The 18,631-nt window shown below is 36.5% G+C and overlaps 1 protein-coding gene across 1 annotated transcript in view; it reads left to right on the top strand.

Moving 5' to 3' along the window:
* The window catches only part of LOC131154546 (lon protease homolog 1, mitochondrial), a 48,663-nt gene extending 35,264 nt beyond the window's left edge, over positions 1 to 13,399 (top strand). Inside the window, exons 13-20 of the mRNA XM_058107374.1 lie at positions 6,652 to 6,782; positions 6,886 to 6,990; positions 7,246 to 7,359; positions 9,862 to 10,029; positions 10,341 to 10,442; positions 10,664 to 10,912; positions 12,091 to 12,609; positions 12,868 to 13,399. Coding sequence (XP_057963357.1) covers positions 6,652 to 6,782; positions 6,886 to 6,990; positions 7,246 to 7,359; positions 9,862 to 10,029; positions 10,341 to 10,442; positions 10,664 to 10,912; positions 12,091 to 12,609; positions 12,868 to 13,053 — 1,574 coding nt within the window. The 3' untranslated portion in view covers positions 13,054 to 13,399. The remainder of the gene's footprint in view (positions 1 to 6,651; positions 6,783 to 6,885; positions 6,991 to 7,245; positions 7,360 to 9,861; positions 10,030 to 10,340; positions 10,443 to 10,663; positions 10,913 to 12,090; positions 12,610 to 12,867) is intronic.
* Positions 13,400 to 18,631: the final 5,232 nt, after the last annotated feature.

Genomic DNA, 18,631 nt, shown 5'->3' with positions numbered 1-18,631 from the left:
GGTCTTAGATATGCCGCGATTGTTTGATTGTCAATGTCCACTTCCTTTTCATGAATTTTTCCCCTGTCTTTTCACGTTCAAGGCTGAACTTGAAGTGGACGCATTGTTTGACTGCATCCTGATCTCTTCCGTCAAAATCATGCTAATGACATACTTCAGTTTTGATTTTCCTGTGGAGCTACTGATCGCAATAACAATACCTTTCCAACTCTCAGGCAACTGACTATGAATTAGTAAGGCACGAATTTCACTGTCAAACGTAATTTCAACTGAGGTGAGTTGATTTGACGATTCGTCGAAATTGTTTAGATGTTTGCTAAAACTTTCACCTGTGGGCATGTGCTTGGTAAATAACTTTTTCATTAAGTGTACCTTATTGGTGGCTGTTGACTGCTCGTACACGTTGGAAACATTCATAAGTGATTTGGTGGTTGTCATGTGCTTGGTGTTGAAGGCGACAGACTTTGCTAGCGTCATCCTGACAACTTTGAGAGCTTTTCGGTCAAGCAGTTCCCACTCGTGGTAAGTGCAACTTTGTACCAAATAAGTAGTGCTCGATCTGCATCTTCTAGAAACTGAAATTGGTGCCGTCAAACATCTCAATCTTTGACCTCTTTTCGTTCGACATCTCGATTCGCCTATCTAGAGATGAAATCAGCTCAAACGGACAACACGACTGGATCAGGAACGGACGAAAACCTTGGAAATGGTTCAACTCGTTTGAAAAACAGACTTGAAATGGCTCCAAAAAACCTAATCAAACTTTCTTGTCAAGCTCTGTTAAACTTAACGGAATATACTCCCTTTTAACAGAATATGCTGATGCCGTTACTGACGCCGTGATTGCTAACGTGGCTGCTGCGTGGCAAGTGGGGCCCAGATGATGATGTGGCAGCTGAAATGGCAAAGTGGGTCACAGTTGCTGACCTGGCAGCTGACGTGGTACGGTGGTCCCAGCCGTTGGCGTGGCAGCTTACTGGATGACATGTGGCATTGATGCGGCTGCTGAAGAGGCACTGACATGTACGCTGACGTGGCGCTGACGGGACGCTGACGTCACAGTTGCAACACACACCGTGAGCTAATCGACGCGTGAGGGCGTGTCTAGTGGCACGTGAAGGCGTGTAAAGACGCTGCGGACTCCTGGAAGCATGTGGGGGCGCGTGTGGGCTTGTGGGTGTTAGGAATGGTGTATTCCCAAGAGGGGGGTGAATTGGATATTTAAAACTTTTCCTACGTTAAATTCAAATTACAAGCAGTATTTCGCAACTTAGGGTCTTTCTAAGCAGTTACCAATTCCACAGATATTCAATGCATGTATGTAAAACAATTAAAGCAATAAATAGATAGACATACATGTATAGAAATTAAAGTGCGGAAAATAAAGAAAGAAACAAAATTTGTTATAGGGGTTCGGCCAATCCTGCTTACATCTCCGCCTTAAGCTAGCAGCTCAAGGATTTCACTATGTGCTCACTTTAATCGGGCAGAGCGACGTCACTTACACTTTCCTTACGGGGCGGAGACTCCCCAGCTCAAATTATGGGGCTGAGCCACAACCAATTCTCCTTACGAGGCGGAGACACCTCGGCTCACTTTCTGGGTGGAACCAAACCGTACACCCTTTAACGGGAAGGTGCACCTCCTGGCTTTCCTAACCGGGTCTGAGCCAATTTGGGACTCTTAATAGGGTGAGTCTCCCTCTTCAGGTCACGCCTGGAATACAACTGATTTTTGTACAAAGAAATGCTTTTCAAAAAGTAGATGTATACACAGTAAAGCTCTAAATGCACTCACACATGATATGAAATATGCTCAGGTGAGTAAGGGTATTTTTCTCACTAATGTTTTGCAATCTTTGAAAAAAGATATATATGATGAGCATTGCAAAGATTTAACCCTAATAAAATTTTCTCCAAAAATTTTTTCAACAAAAAGTAGGAGAACCTAGGGGTTTGCTTTCAAAGAGATTTTCCCAAATAAATATATATATGATCTTTGATGAAAATGAGAAATATGTGCTTTTCAAAGATATCAAGAACCGTCAAATGATGTCTCCAAAATATGTTTTAAAACTAAGTGCAGGAGATCTAGGGTTCAAGCTCAAAAAGGATTTTTGCAATAAAGCATAAATGAGCTTATGGATCTTGCAATGAATGTGCACAAAGATTCACAAGCCAAATAAAGTTTCTCCAAAGAATATTTATCAAGGAAATATGTGGAGAAACCTCTAAGCTTACTCTCAAAAAGATTTTCAAACCAAATATGTAAGTGAGAGTATATGCTTTGAATGATGAAATGAATGCCCAAATAAAAACCTTCTTTCAACAATCCCTTAAAAACAATGGATTTGCAAGTAAAGGAGTGAAAGAGAAATCAAAAGCTCTCTTAAAAGATTTTCAATGAAAAGAGTATAAGAGAGTATGAAATTTGAAGCATAAAAATATTTGGGAGAATTATAATCTAAGCATTAGTTGAAAATTGTGTTATGAAAGGGTATTTATAGATTTTCTGAAAATATGACCGTTTGGGGACACAGAGGGTACTTTTAGATTTGTTTAAGTAAAAAATAATTGCGTTTAAGCGTTAAAAAATAGGGCAACCCGAGAGGGTCGGTCAACTGACCAAGGGGTCGGTCGACTGAGCTACGTTAAGAATTTGAATTTTCCTCTGGATTCGGTCGACTAAGCGAATCGCTAGTTGGTTGACCTTGGGCAATTTTCCTTTCTTTGTAGGTTTGATCGGTTGGCCAAATGACCGGTCGGTCGAGCCTTGAAGGCCGGTTGGCTGAGGTTGTTTTTGAACAGAAAGCGCCGATCGGCTGAGGAAGGCAGAAAAGCCAAGTTTGGAGGTCGATTGACCGACCCTTGTCAAACTTTGACTTTTGGCCTAAGGTGTAAACTTTGACTTTTGGCCTAAGGTGTGGTCGGTCGACTGAGCTGACTATAACTTGAACTGGTCGGTCGATCAAGGTCAGTGAATTCCTCAGTTTTTGCTCTGATTTTGACCCTAACGATATTTCAAAAACCCTTGTTTGATTTTAGCTTTTATGAAAAAGATTTTTTGATTAAAGTTTAGGTGCCCTAGGGTCTGTCTATGGTCATCTAAGCTTTTCGTCCATATCATGCATGGGATGCATTATTACAGACCAATTCTAAATGCATTACAAAATAAAATAAACATGTCTTCTTCTTTGCTCTTCATTCTTCATGGAATACGTCAGGAGTATGAGCTTTAAGTCCTTCATTGGCTTCCATGTTCAGTCCCCTTATGTGTGTGTTGATTTATAAACCCGTTCATCTACTAAATAGTATACATAAGATACATGTGCTTTGTCAGCATAAAAATAGGGATCAGGCTCAAAAAGTGTATAGTGGGACCTCTGTTAGAGCTCCGGTTTGCACCGTTGGCTTTGTCTCGTCGAGAGGAACACACTGGTGTGCTCAAAACTTGATTTTGAGATACTGGGTAGAGATTTCGATTAGGTGGTTTTGCTTCGATCTGGCTTTGATACCAATTGTTGGGGATCTAGGAGCAACAATCACACCACAAGCAGAAATAAAAAGCAAAATGAACACTAAGATTTAACGTGGTTCGATCCAAACTGACCTACGTCCACTAAAACTTGGGAGAAAATACAAGAGGAGGAGGCGGCTCCTATACTCCACTCAACTCAACTCACCCTTTCTCACACCTCTCTCTCTCTCTTTCTCACCTTCAACTCAATTACACTCACATTCACATCTCATTTCACGCACACACATCTCCATTTGATATAGATGGATGGAGATGGGACATAAATGGAAGAGGGTAATGAGGGTTAATGAGGTATTTCAATGAGATGAGCTGGGATTAGCACCGACACTCCAGCACATCAAAGCTGGCTCTCTATAGCTCATCAAGGCTGTCTTTCTACAGTTCATCAAGGGCTCATCATGGCTCTGTTTCCATTTCAGCTCAATAATTCCTGTGCATGTCTTTGTCCTTTGCATGCTTCATTGACAGAGTAGTCATACCTTTGCAGTGTGTTTTACAAAATATGATAGCAATGCATAGATAGTTGAATTGACTTGTGGATTGTGTGACTCGTCGAATAAAAATTTACACCAATTGAGTTGTGTGATGAAAATAAGTAGGAATATCTATAGATCATTGGAATCAGATTTATTGATCACTATTTCAAGAATTTCATGCAGTGTGGAAAGTAATTTTCTTATTTAAGAAATTTGGATTTCTCTCGACTATGTATATTAAGATTGGGTGGTGCAGGTTCTACTGAAAAAACAAAAAAAATTGGGTGGTACATGTCGAGTCCTCAATCGGAGTTTACCTTTACCTTCAGTTGAGCTTGGACTAAGAAATTGAAGCTTAGCTCTTAGCCTAGTTTGAAAACGTGGGTTCAGGCTTTTGTTGGGTTTGTTGATGAGGATGTGGTTGAATTACAGAGAGTCCTTTATCACTTTCAGTGGGTTTAACCTTACAAAAATACTTGTGATTAACTAGATTTTCTGGTTTTGTTTCAAAGCTTCATGATAAATTCTTTTGTTAGAGTGAAATCTACCTATAAACTTCTTCTTAGCATGCTTAGATGCCCACCAAAAAGTAGGTGCGCGTTGATGAAATAACTTGGAACTTAAGCTGATGTTGGAAACTTAGTTATGCCTCTTGAGGAACTATGGTTGGCCCTGGCCTTCTGGAGCAGCGGGTTGTATATTATTTTATGGCCTATAAAAAGTTGTTGTCATCTTATTACTTCATGTTTTTTCCTTTTTGCAGTACACGTGTGCAATCATCAATAATTAAGTTTCTCCCTCTCTCAAATAGCTTCCAAGTTGGAGCATGAGACTTAATATTCATGCTTAGAATGCCTTGGTCTGTCTGCACTATTTAACAAAATGCTCTGACATATCTTGTCACATGTCACATGTCAAACTTAATGTGTTCTTTAAAAAGTAATTTACAATGTTCATATTTAGAATTTATTATGTGTAAATTTTTTGGAAAGTAATTTATAACGTTCATATTCATAATTTATTATGTACAAACTTAATGATATCATATATTTTTTTTCTTTAAATTTATAATTATTTAGTTTGCCTTAAAACTGTATATTTTTTGACAAAAAGAGTGAACTTTTCGTCCTTTCAGTTTGTTTGAACTTTAGGTGTGATTCAGTATTATACAAAGGGTCACTGTTCAAGGATGTGTAAGGAGATGGTGGGAGCATTAGATTATAATTATTTTTGTGTGACAAAGTAGCTTGTAGTTGTTGAGAAAATTTGTTTTCTCTCTTTTTAGAGTCTACTGGGCGGGATTCATGTGATTTTCTATTGGGCTGGTAGATTAATACCGGAAACAACACGGTAGTTGTTTATGGAGAAATATTCCTCATCACTTTATCCCCTAGTGTATTTGGAATGAAGAAATGAGAGAATCTTCAATAAGTTGAATCAGATGTATGGTTGAAATGGCTCTATCTAAAAATTTTTAATGGAGTGCAGGAAGATAGTAGAATTGAAACTTCGTTTGTTTCGTCCTAAATTCTCAAGCATTATATCTTTTAGCTTGTTTTCTCAGGATGTATGCCTTGTGTATATTATGGGCTCATGTAGGGGTGGCAAAACGGGTCAAGACCCAATGGGTGACCTGTTACCTGCCCTTTTAAACAGGGTTTGGGTTTGAGAGGATAAACGGGTCACCATGAACCCATCCCGTTTAATAAACATGTTAGACAAGTTTGGGTTGTGTACCCGTCGGGTTGCCCGTTTACATTTAAAAAACAATATTTAATAATTTTAGTTTTTTTAAAAAAATAATATTTAATAATTTTAATTTTTTATTTTGGGCTTTCAGTTCAATAATATTTTATAGTTACAAGTTATATAACTAGATTTGTTTGAAAATTTAAAGAGAAAAAAATGATGCTCAAAAAACAAGTGATAGATTATATTTATATTGGTGTTGTTTTTTAAATTTAAATTGTGTTTTTTTTTTCAATTTTTTTTTAAAATAAATAAAATAAAATAAATGACTAAATGAGTGCCTGCTTTTTTATTTTTATTTTATAAATTAAGTCAAATTTGATGAAATGTTAGAGAAAAAAAAAAAAATTTATATTTTTAAACGGGTGTTTAACGGGTAACCGTTTATTAAATGGGTGGCTTTGGATTTATAGGTTATTTATCCATTAATAAATGAGTCAACTCAAGCCCAAACCTGTTTAACACTCACTTGTTTATCACCTGCCCAAACCCGACTCATGAACCCATTTTGCCATCCCTAGGCTCATGTGCTTCTCCATATAGCCCTGAAAGGGGAGGATAAAATAGGTGACCTGCAGGGGCCGGGGCAGTTGGGGGTGGTGGTGATGGCATGTAATTAATCACTGCACACATAAGAACTTAGGGAAAAAATGTTAAATCAATTGAGTATGAAAAACTTTATCAAAGTTCAATCTATTTATTTATTTATTTATTGATTTGTTAAGGAGCCAGTCGTTCTGGCTGCATCTGCATTCCATGGAAGTATGGAACATATGCTACAACCTGGCTTACTTAATTACTGTGCAGAATGTTATCTTCCACCTGGTAATTTGGTTTTAAACATGTATGCTCATTCACAATTTAATCCGGTTAAGGTGTGACATCGCAGGAAAGATCATCTGTCTTTCGGGACCACCGGGTGTGGGTAAAACTAGCATTGGTCGTTCAATTGCACGCGCCTTGAATCGCAAGTTCTACAGATTTTCAGTTGGGGGATTAGCTGATGTTGCTGAAATAAAGGTTGTCGAAAACTTCTGATTCTGTGAGAATAATGAATAGATGGCTATACAATGTTATAATGTGGATATCATCTTGCATCATTTAACCCCAAAATTGCATTCAGGGCCATCGTCGAACCTATATTGGTGCCATGCCTGGAAAGATGGTTCAATGCCTAAAAAATGTTGGAACTGCTAATCCTCTTGTTCTGATTGATGAGATTGACAAGGTATTATTTTGCTGGCTTACTCCATTATATTCAGCTGAGTGTTTTTTGGGGTATGTTATGGTTGTGAGCTTGTGATGCAGAATGAAAGTCTTTGATTTCGTATTGGCAAAGCATGGACCTCTGTAAATTGAGCATAGCATACTTACATTTGCACTATTCTTGTTCATTATATTTGAAAATAAATTTTTATTTTTAATTTTCATGACAGTTTGCATCTTATTGTTTTTGTTTTTGTTTTTGTTTTTTTAATGGCAGTTGGGAAGGGGACATGCCGGTGATCCAGCAAGTGCTATGTTGGAGCTTCTTGATCCAGAGCAAAATGCTAATTTTCTAGACCACTACCTTGATGTTTCAATTGACTTATCAAAGGTTAGTTATTGGGATGAAGTACACATTTCTGTGCGATTTTACCAATTGAGTTCTAAATCTAGTGTAATGGGTTAGGCTCTGGCTGGTTTGATGTCTTAAATCTTATTGGGGAAAATATGTTGTTGAATCTGGTAATTCCTTAGGTTAGACGTTCAAATTGCTCAAACTTGAGTGCAGTCCAGTACTCTAATTTAGATCAGCGGAGCCTTAATTGGTTAATCCCCATAAATTGGGATTAGATGAAGGAATCCCTTTTGACCCTTGTGAGGATCAAGGACAATATTTGACCATTGAAATTTTTTTATCATTTTTTTGAAATTGCCTTGCACCACATTCTTGTTAGTTGTCCTCTTTCACTTACGAAATAAACTTGGCTGATTTTCACTGAGACCCTTGAAAAGTTGAGGTCACATGGAAGCCATTTGGTGTGCTACCTCAAACCTTTGTGAAAGTGCTTCTATTTTTGCATTTTTTGGTAATTGTTGAACCATTTTCAATGAATTTATTTGAAGCCTCTCATTGATGCACTCATTTGTTATTTCATATTTTCTTTTGTTGCCATTGTCTCTCTTAAAATTTTGTTTTGGCTGGAGTCATTTGACCATGTTGCTTTGTAGCCCAGCATTTTAGCCCTTTCAGTCGTTACTTTACGAGCACTTTTCTACTTCACCTCACTGCTTCTAATTTTGTAGCAATTTCTTCTGTAATCTCCCTGTTGCGTATTACCTATTTTAGAAAATGAAACCACCCACTTCTTGTCAGGCTATCAAAATTTTGTCTTCCTTTAGTTTTTGTTTGTGGAAGGGGAGCCTTGGCGCAATGGTAAAGTTGTAGCCATGTGACTTAGAGGTCATGGGTTGGCGGCATGGAAACAGCCTCTTGCAAAAGTGTAAGGTAAGACTGTGTACTATAGACCCATCGTGGTCTGCCCCTTCCCTGGACCCTATGCATTCTGATTCGTGGATTGAATGGTTTGACCGACCCTGATGTTAGAACAAGTATCTCTTTAAATTACTTGACAGCAAACTAAGTTTTTAGACCTAATGGTTTACAGCCTTCTTAGTTGGTGGCAGAAGTTCGAGTCCCACAGATGCAGCCATTTTGTTTCACAAACTTTTATTTATTCAACTTCAAAGTGTTCGCATGACTTCCAATTTTTTTCTTGGAAAATGTGAAGAGGGGCTCGAAAGGCAAGCAATCTTTATTCTCTGTACCACAGGTTCTTCTCTGCTTGTTTCTTTTCTTGGGTCCAAAATCTCTCTCTATTCTGAGCTCCCTCTCTCAAAAATTGCACTTTCAGGCACTTCAACTTTCCAGCCTTGATCTGTTGCAGTCTCTCTCCCTCTGCCCTGAAGCTCACAATTTCTCGATGAAATCAAATGAAACAAAATCCTGTAGAAATTAGTGATCAACGATGATTGATCGGAGCAGTACGATCAGATCTGTGGAAACCAACTGGAATGCTTCTAGTTTTGAGTCATGGTAAAAGAAACATATCTGACACAGAAGAAGTGAAAACCTGGTTCTCAACAGTTTGCCGAATTTTCTGGTTTTTCTGTGCTTGACCTGTATTTTGGAGAGTGAAAAATCTCATTTGAGCCATGAACATGTATATCCAGTTTCTGGATTGACCAGTTGATCTGCTACAGTTTTTAAAAAACTGTTATGTAAAATATCTTGTTGGAATTGTAAATCGCAGTGTTTTAAAAGCCTTAATTAAGGCTGTCTTTGAGGCTTGCCTCAAGACAGGGCATGCCCAAAATACCCTGAGATTCAATCTGAATGCCAAATCCCTAGAAGTTCAAAACATTATGCACTGAGGCTTCACATGGTTATATGAAAGGGAGTGTCCTAATACAAGTTGATTTCTAAAACTCTTGAACCTCGACCTTTCCAAAATAATTGAGAGATGCATCTTAGATCATGAAAATAATCTAAACTTTGTACTGTTATATCTATCTGTTGGCTTGATTTACTAACTGAATTCAAGTACGTATTTTTTTGTATCACCAAGGAGTTTAAACATTGTGTAATTATCTTAATTTTTATTTATTTTGAATAATATATGTAATTTTTTTGCTTATTTTTATCTAAAAAATAAAATTCCCTAAAAGCTTATGCCTCAATGCCTAGAGGCTTACACTTTATTTCATAAGGGTTAAAATGCCTCGCCTCATGCCTTCACCTTTTGAAACATTGCTAAATTAGACTTGGCCCTACTCTAATTTTGGCAACAAGTAGCCGTGATCCTTTACTAACATAGTGAGCTTATCTCAGACCATGACAAGAAGATGACAATTTCATGCCAACCTCTGTTTTGAGCCTGTTGCAAATGGGAATTCATTTGACCATTCATTTTGTCTGCAGCCTACTCATCCTCCATCGTTCATGTCTTTGATCACATGAATAAGTCCAGATGATGACAAATTATAACTTTGTAACACTATGTATAACATTATAACCAGCACATGGTCATGATGGCACAAACATATTTTCTTGCAGGTTCTGTTTGTCTGCACAGCAAATGTTGTGGAGATGATACCCAATCCTCTCTTGGACAGAATGGAGGTTATTGCCATTGCTGGATATATCACTGATGAGAAAATGCATATTGCCAGAGACTATTTGGAGAAGACTACTAGGGAAGCTTGCGGTGTCAAGCCTGATCAGGTCTCTCCCCCGCCCTTTTTCTTCCCACTCTCTGCGTGCTTATACACATTCACACGCTAATATTTAGAAACAAAATTTGTGCTCATATAGTTCATTTTGATGAAACTACTTGTCTTTATATTATATTTTAAAAAGAAAAATGAATTATTGACTCTGAATATGAGTCTCAAAATGTATAACTGGGAATGTAACTGGGAATGCTTGCTTTTGTTAGTGCTTTGCATAAAATTTTCTTTTGGGCCCTGACCTGTGTAATTCTTGTAAGCTCTACTAATGTGTTGATTTAAATTTTAATTACTGAATTTCTCCAGGTTGAAGTGACTGATGCAGCTCTTCTAGCTTTGATAGAAAACTATTGTCGAGAAGCAGGAGTTCGGAATCTTCAAAAACACATTGAGAAAATTTACCGCAAGGTTTGGTTAACAATCTGGCTTTAATAGACAGATTACTTACCTCCCACCCACAAAAATTTGAGCAAACTCCCCTACTTGTATTTTGGTTCTTTGTGCTTGGGCAGAAATCAATGGATTTGATTTTGGTTTTTTGTGCTTGGGTGGAAATCAATGGATTTGATTTACTTAGTTTATTTCCATTCAGATTGCACTAATACTAAACTCAATTGATTGCCTTTCAGATTGCTTTGCAACTTGTGCGACAAGGAGTAACGGATGAGCCTTCGGGTGCTGGAGTTGAGGTTGTGGAACCTGATGAAGCTCAACCTGAATGTGTTAATGAATCAAGTGTAACTGAGACTGCAGCTGAATTAGTAGAGGATAGCAGTAAAGAGAAGGCCCCTGAAAGCTCTGCAGAAGCTGATACAGCACAGCCATATCCCTCAGCAGACGAAATTCAAAGCCCCACTGACCAAACAACTGATTCAAAGGTGTGTTACAAATCAATAAGTTCTGAAGAATCAGTAAGAGAATTCCCCATTTTAACTGTTCAAGGATGAGATTCAAAGACTATTTGTTGAAAAATAATTGCCGTCACCCAGAAATTGGAATTGCATTTTCCTCTTTTCAGATAATACTCAAGAAACTGAAATGAGGCATGCTTCTTACCATGGTGGTTAGTATTGCTATCTGGATCGTGCCAAAATGATTTTAATATTTATTGGATTGCAAATTGTAGGATCACAGTAGGATCAGTAGGATTGGTGAGATCGGTCGATTGTACTAGGATTGGGGTAGGATCATAAGATTTATGCTTTATAATCTTTACTAAATTACTTATCCTTATAGTGTTGGTTTTTATCTGGTATGACTTATACAAGAAATGGATAACTTAGGAAATGATTTAGTTTATTGTATACTAATGAAGTTATGGTCTCAGAAGTTTATTTAGCTCGATGATGATTATTTAGTGGTGCCATTGAGAATGCAGATGGAATATATATTAATGCATTTGGTGATAATAATGGCGATGGTTATGATGAGTTCTGTGATGAGCTTAATGAAGTCATCGACAATGATCTTAGTGATAATAATGTACTAATGGAACAAACGGCGGTTTGGATGCTTACATTAGTGTTGAGAGGCTTGCTTCGTAGTTTGACATTTATTTGCTGTGACTTTTCGTTTAGCAAAATTTTAATGTTCATATTGTACAGTTGTTTGTTGACTGACTTGTGTTAAAAATTACGTCTTTTTAAAGTTTAAATGTACATTAATATCTGTTTTCATTATAAGCTGCGTTGATTTAGGAATGCAACCATTTGAACAGTTCTTCTTTTTGTCATGCTAGGGCTCTAGCATAAGCTGCTTGTGATTTTTGAGTTGTGAACACTTAATAGCCAATTATTTGGTTAGTAGAATGTTATGATCCTTGATGCAATCCTGCTCACCCTTCTAGTGAACAGTGAACCTACAAGGGATCCCTATTTTAGTGAAGGATCTGGTCAGTCAATATGTTAAACAGTGGTTTCTGAATTTCACCTCAATTAGTACATGCATAAATTAATTTTTGGTATTTTAAGTGAGAAAACATGATCCATGTCCTTCAATCATGAAGTCTGTCATGTTCACACATTGAGATTGCTGATACTTGTAATATCCTTGACAGGAAAAGATAGAGACTCAGAAAATTCAAGAAAGTGATGTAACCAGTGCAGTGGAAAAAATCTCTATCGACTCAACCAACTTATCAGATTTTGTTGGTAAACCTGTTTTCCATGCTGATCGCATCTATGAGCGGACGCCAGTTGGAGTTGTCATGGGTCTTGCTTGGACTGCAATGGGGGGTTCGACTCTGTATATAGAGACCACTCAAGTTGAGGAAGGGGAGGGGAAAGGTGCCCTTCATCTCACTGGACAACTTGGAGACGTTATGAAGGAAAGTGCCCAGATTGCTCACACTCTTGCTCGGGCAATATTGCTTGACAAAGTGCCTGATAATCACTTCTTTGCAAATTCCAAGCTCCATCTCCATGTTCCTGCAGGGGCTACCCCAAAGGATGGGCCTAGTGCTGGATGCACAATGATCACATCCTTCCTGTCCTTGGCCATGAAGAAGCCTGTCAAGAAGGACCTAGCAATGACTGGGGAAGTAACCCTAACAGGACGGATCCTTCCCATTGGTGGGGTATGTAAACTTGTTTCCAACAAATGGAATTTTTTCAGCTTTCTTATTGTCGATTTTTTTCTTCACTATTTTTGTGTAGTTTTAAAATTTCTCTTCTAAATTCAAAGAAATGTTCAAAATTGGAAACTTGGATTAGTTCTACTGGGTCTGACCCAACTACAAGTCTTCAACTAGCTGATCATGGCATTGTACTTTCACTTTTTCATGAATCCTTGTGCATCTTCAATACTAACCTATAATTGTCTTGCACAAAATCAGGTGAAAGAGAAGACAATAGCTGCGAGGAGGAGCGACGTGAAGACTTTAATATTTCCTTCAGCCAACCGGCGGGATTTTGACGAACTTGCGGCAAATGTCAAAGAAGGCCTTGATGTTCACTTTGTAGATACCTACAGCGAGATATATGATTTGGCTTTTAGTGATGACCAGCATACAGAAAAATAAACCATTTTTACTCTCTGAAACGAGTCCAACTTTCGCAGGCAAACTTTATCTTCGCAAACCATTCCACCAAGACCTAAGCCATTGGAAGTTGCATGTCTTACCATTTGTAACCGGGATATTTTTGCAGCAGAGGAAGAGGAATAGTAACTTACTTCAATAGATGGATCCAGTAATGATTCATTGTTCCATCAATTTCTTTTTTTCTCTATATAACACTAAAACCACCACCACCTCATTTGTATCAATGATTCATTTATAGCATTATTTCTTGTGTTGGTGTACTAATATTTATTGATGCCTGAAAGATGAATAATTATACAAAGAGATCCAATGTTCTGTTCTCTCATCCCTTGTTTTTTCCATTATCTGGCCAATCTCTCTCTCTCTCTCTCTCTCTCTCTCTCTCTCTCTCTGTATGTCTTTAAAAAAAAAAAATGCTCCAGTGCAAGGACGACTACAGCCCCACTAAAGGCTAGGAGGATGATGTTCAGAGGGGTAAGTACTTGTTCTTTTCCTCTACAGTGTGGTTGAGTATCCAAGTTGCAATTTGCTTTGAATTTTCATTCCACCTATTTCAATATATTTCTGAGCACTTCAGTAGTGCATTTTTTTTTTGAAAATATATGCATGAATTGCTTGTGCCTCATGAAGAGTTGGTGAAAGATTGTTTTCAAGGCAAGGGCAAAAATATGAAGCTTACAACATTTTTGATCAATGGCATTTTGGATCACTTCCTCATGCACTAATAATAGTAATAAAAATCATCAATTAAGAATTAGTCTACACGGACAAAATAAATTGCAAGCAAATTACTATGACAATTACATAACAAAAAATGTAAAATTATATAAATCAATTCCATTTTATTCTTGTTATAAGTGAAGAGGGTACAATGCTAGGAGTAAGGAGAAAATATAATTGCAGCATATTTATAGGTAAGTTAATTAACCCTTTGGATTTGTGTGGATTTGGATAAAATATAATTCAAAATTATATTGAATTTTATTCAAATTTATACAAATCTAAATCAAATGTTCAAAATCAATGCTTTCAAATGTAACAACTTGTGAGATTTAAGAGCCTTAAATATCTTTTTTAAAATTTCTCTCTAAGTTTTGAGTTTTTCTCTTTAGAACTTTAAAACTTAGGGTAAAAGACACTGACCTATCTTGAGACCTAAGATTTCAAACATCATACAGGCCTTCCCAGACATTTTATTTTTGGGATATTTATACCTCAAATAACTTTTCTTTTTGTCAAATATAAGGGGAGTATATTGTCTTCAATGTCTTTTTGACAAATTTTAGAAGTGGTATGTGGAATTCTTGAAAACTTTATGGGAGATCGAATGTTTAAAATCTCAAGTGAGATTCATGTCTTTTTCTCAAAACTTAGGAGAGGTTAATATATTTTATTCTAAAACTTAATTCTCCCTCTAAAGTCTTTACATTTTCTTGATCTTTGACTAACTCTCTCACTATCTCTCATCAAAGCATATATATATATATATATATATATATATATATATATATATATATATATATATATATTATTTGTACTACCTTTTTGTACTTCTATAGGGAATGGTGAAAATCACCCAATTAAGAAAATCGCCTAAAGAGTTACAATGAAAAAATTGCTTCAGTAAGGCGAGTTGTTTCACTTCTAAGAGAATTAGGAATATCAAGTAGTCGCCTAGGCAACAAAGGCCACGTGACCATTAGGTGACGTTAATCGCCCAATCACTAGACGAGGCTAGGAGATTATAAGTGGTCATTTAGGCGATGGAGATCACTCAGTCACTAGCCGACAAATATTGCCAATCATCTGGGATCGTCTAGTCACCAAGTACATGACATTGGGCAAGAAAGCATATCAACTATAACAATTAGATGTTGATGTTTAAAATCAGTCTTAATTTATATAATATTTTTAATGTTTAGAAACAGACATAATTTATGATCAGGATTTATGGCTTGAGTTTATGATTTGTAACCTTAAAGTTTATATAGTTTTGACCCCAAAGGAATATGAAAAGGAGTACAATAATCTTGTAAGCGATCTCTCTTCACACACATAATACAATTAGCTCAATGCTAAACAAACCCTAATGCTGTCGATCCCTCTCCCTATCTCTCTCTCTCTCACTCTCTTCTTCCCTTACTCTTCCCTCTGTATCTCTCCTTACCTCTTCTAATCTAAATCTTTTCATTTCGCCCTCCTATAATTTGTATGATATCTACAATTCACCATTCATACCTTTGCACCTTTGATAGACGTTAACATAATAAGTCCAACTCCATCTCCACATTTACAAATTCCAAATTTTCACTCTGTGAACTAATTATTTGAATATATGTGTGTGTATATATATATATATATATATATATATATATATATATATATATATATAAACTAGCTAGTCATATATCACATAAGTTGCAAATCAATTAATGAATTTGAATAGAATCCCACCAAAGTGAGTTGGATGGATGTGAAAGGGATGGATCCTCTTTGCATGTCAAAGCCATATCACGCGTGCACGGCCTACACAAAAGCCACAAGTGTAGTCATGATTGGGATTTGGGCCTATGATTTCATCATCATTATACATATGGGTTTCTATCTCATCTATCTATATCTCTATACGATTTTCTTCCAAACAGTGTGTGGGCTTTGCACCCTCTTTCTATAAAGAGTTACACTTAATTAAGTCATTGCCACCTACCTCTCATGATTGCTTCCTAGCTAGTCCCACCCTCAATCAATCAATTGCTTCATTTCTTCAACTGTGGAAGTTGGAACCCAACCCCTTTTTGACTTTCGTTCCATATTACATATGCAAGCCCAAAAATTCAAAACAAAGGATAAAACCCCTAATAACTATGTATGTACTATCTGCTAATTAACATATAATTAACATACATATATTCTATCATTTCATGCATGCTATATATATAAATAGCTAGAGATTGGTAGAGGGATATAAAACCCATCTCATAAATGAGAGAGAGAGAAGATTGGTGGAGGGAGATAAAATTCACAAATAAATTGCATAAGTAATGTAAGCATTGATTAATATAGATCTACTATGACTATTTGTTCGTGTGTGCATTTGTATTTATATATATACACACATAAGATATGATCATGATAAGAGCTTATCTAGAAATGTAGTGACAAGAAAAAACACATATGTGACGTCCCAATTTTTCATACCATTTTTTTTTAATATAAATAATATTAAACAATCATATATCAGCCACGTCAACAATTTTGATACCACTTACATGACCCGACCCGCATTGGGCACCGGGTAAACAGGTATTTCATTTATATTAACCTAATAGCGGAAGTCATAAAATACAAACTATCTACAATACAATACCCAGAGTATCATTATACATAAACATACACATTTCTATCATACCCAAAACAACACCACCCTAGGGGAATTACACCTCCCTAGTCCAACACTCACCCTCTATATTAGGGTATCCACTCCACACTATCTCAGAGCCCTATCACCTAGTCTGTCTCTATTTCCTGAAAAAGTTTAGATAATTTGGGTGAGACACATCTCAGTAAGACGAAATAAATTATTTACAGTATGTGGCAATATGAGTTCAGTTCTATCAAAATACTCATTAAAATGATTTCCATCTGAGAAAGTATACAAGTTCATTTTCATACTCGTATAGATATACATCACAAGTTTTTAAAAGCTTTTAATTTCGTTTCCAAAATCATTCATATACAACTCATGTTTACTAGCGAAGTTCCTGAGAATAGGAAAACTTACCCGCCCATACAAGTAGCTTCCCTTTGCTCTGATATTATTTGCAATCTTACCCGATTACTCGGGTTCAACTGCAACTAATAATTATTAGGGCATTCACCTTACTCAGTGAGCCCTCAGGCGGAGAGTTTTACTTCGCCTCATTTATTTATATTATTAACTCACACTATTTCTTCCCTCATTTTCTTTCATTGCACTTCCATTTTCATTGCATTTCCATTTTCATCTATCTCATGAGTGTCCCTGATAACCAATATACTTGTGTCTGTAACTCATGGCTGCCTTGAGGATATTCACTACACCATGCTTCCCCCCATGGCCGGGGTTGTACAACCCAAAGGTTGGATCTAACCGCAGTTGGCTGACTTGGTTAGATCAAAATATCATATCACATATCCCATGTCTATAGTACGACTGGCCGACCTACAACCCTGATCCGAACTCATAGGGCACAACAACTCTACTATACAACTCCATCGACTATCATGCCACACGTTGCACGAGTCCGTATGGTTGCATTAGCACCACTAGCAACGGTACCGTACTCAATATCACAACCCATCATTAGGGTTTCCATATCTATCCATTAAGGTTATCATTACCACATACCCATAATCATTATGCGGTTTTGACATTTCATCAATCATATTTCCAATGATCCCATTGCAACTTTTGCACTTTACAATGTTTACATTTCCCAGTATACTCATTTCAATATTCATATTTCAACTCTCACATTTCAATGTTCATATTGCAGAATTTACATTACAATATTCTCACATTTCAAAATTCATTTCATAGTAATACATATATATTTCTTTTCATATTCATTTCATTCTCATGTTAGTATATAACTCATTTTACATTTTTCAATACTTCTCAACATACTTAAATCATAATTCATACTTTCCCATTTTCATAAAAATCATTTCTATACACGTATTTATATATCATTTTCATCATTTCCAGCAAACATATCGATAGTTCTCATCTCAGAAAATACTCATCATCAAATTTCACATTTTTCAATATACATCACAAGCCACACAATTTTCATCTAATATTTATAATATACTAATTTCACAGGGAAAAATATCATCACTTCATTTTTCACATATTCATTCAATCAATAATATAAAAAATACTGTTATAATTTATTCCCCTTACCTAACTTACTGAGATCTTGCTAAAAACACCTAATTCCTACGCCTTCTCAGCGTTCGCAGCCAAAAAACCTGAAATTCACATTTATCCCAAATTATTCAACTCAATTCTCATAATAACTTTCGTTTATTACTTCCTAGATTTCTTATACTCTAAATTAACATTAAAAATTCTAAAATACTCCACTTACCCTGGTTTTCCTGAACTACACCGGTAGGGATCCCGAAATTATACCAGCGACGCTCACCTGAATCTTGAATTTAATAGCCCAGGTTCAACCTTAGAATGCCCAATATTCTAACATTCCAAATCTACATTAATTAAATAATAATTAATCCCTTAATAACCCCCTTATCCTAATTTTGGGGCTATGCCTACGATGACCTCACGAGAAATCCGTTCTGCTAGACTTGTAGAGAATCATTCCTAGATTCTCGTGGTGGTGTTCGATCATCAATTTGACTTATGATTTAAGAAAAATTAAGGTAAAAATGAGAATTTACCTTACCCTAGGAGATATGCCTACATTATTCTTACGACAAATCCACTTCGGTAGAATGTTGGTGGCAGAGAATGGAGTCTAGCGGTATTTTCTAATTTCGATCGGCTGAATAT

The sequence above is a fragment of the Malania oleifera genome, chromosome 4, assembly GCF_029873635.1.
Source record: "Malania oleifera isolate guangnan ecotype guangnan chromosome 4, ASM2987363v1, whole genome shotgun sequence".
NCBI lineage: Eukaryota > Viridiplantae > Streptophyta > Magnoliopsida > Santalales > Ximeniaceae > Malania > Malania oleifera.
This window is presented reverse-complemented; position numbering and strand designations above follow the sequence as displayed.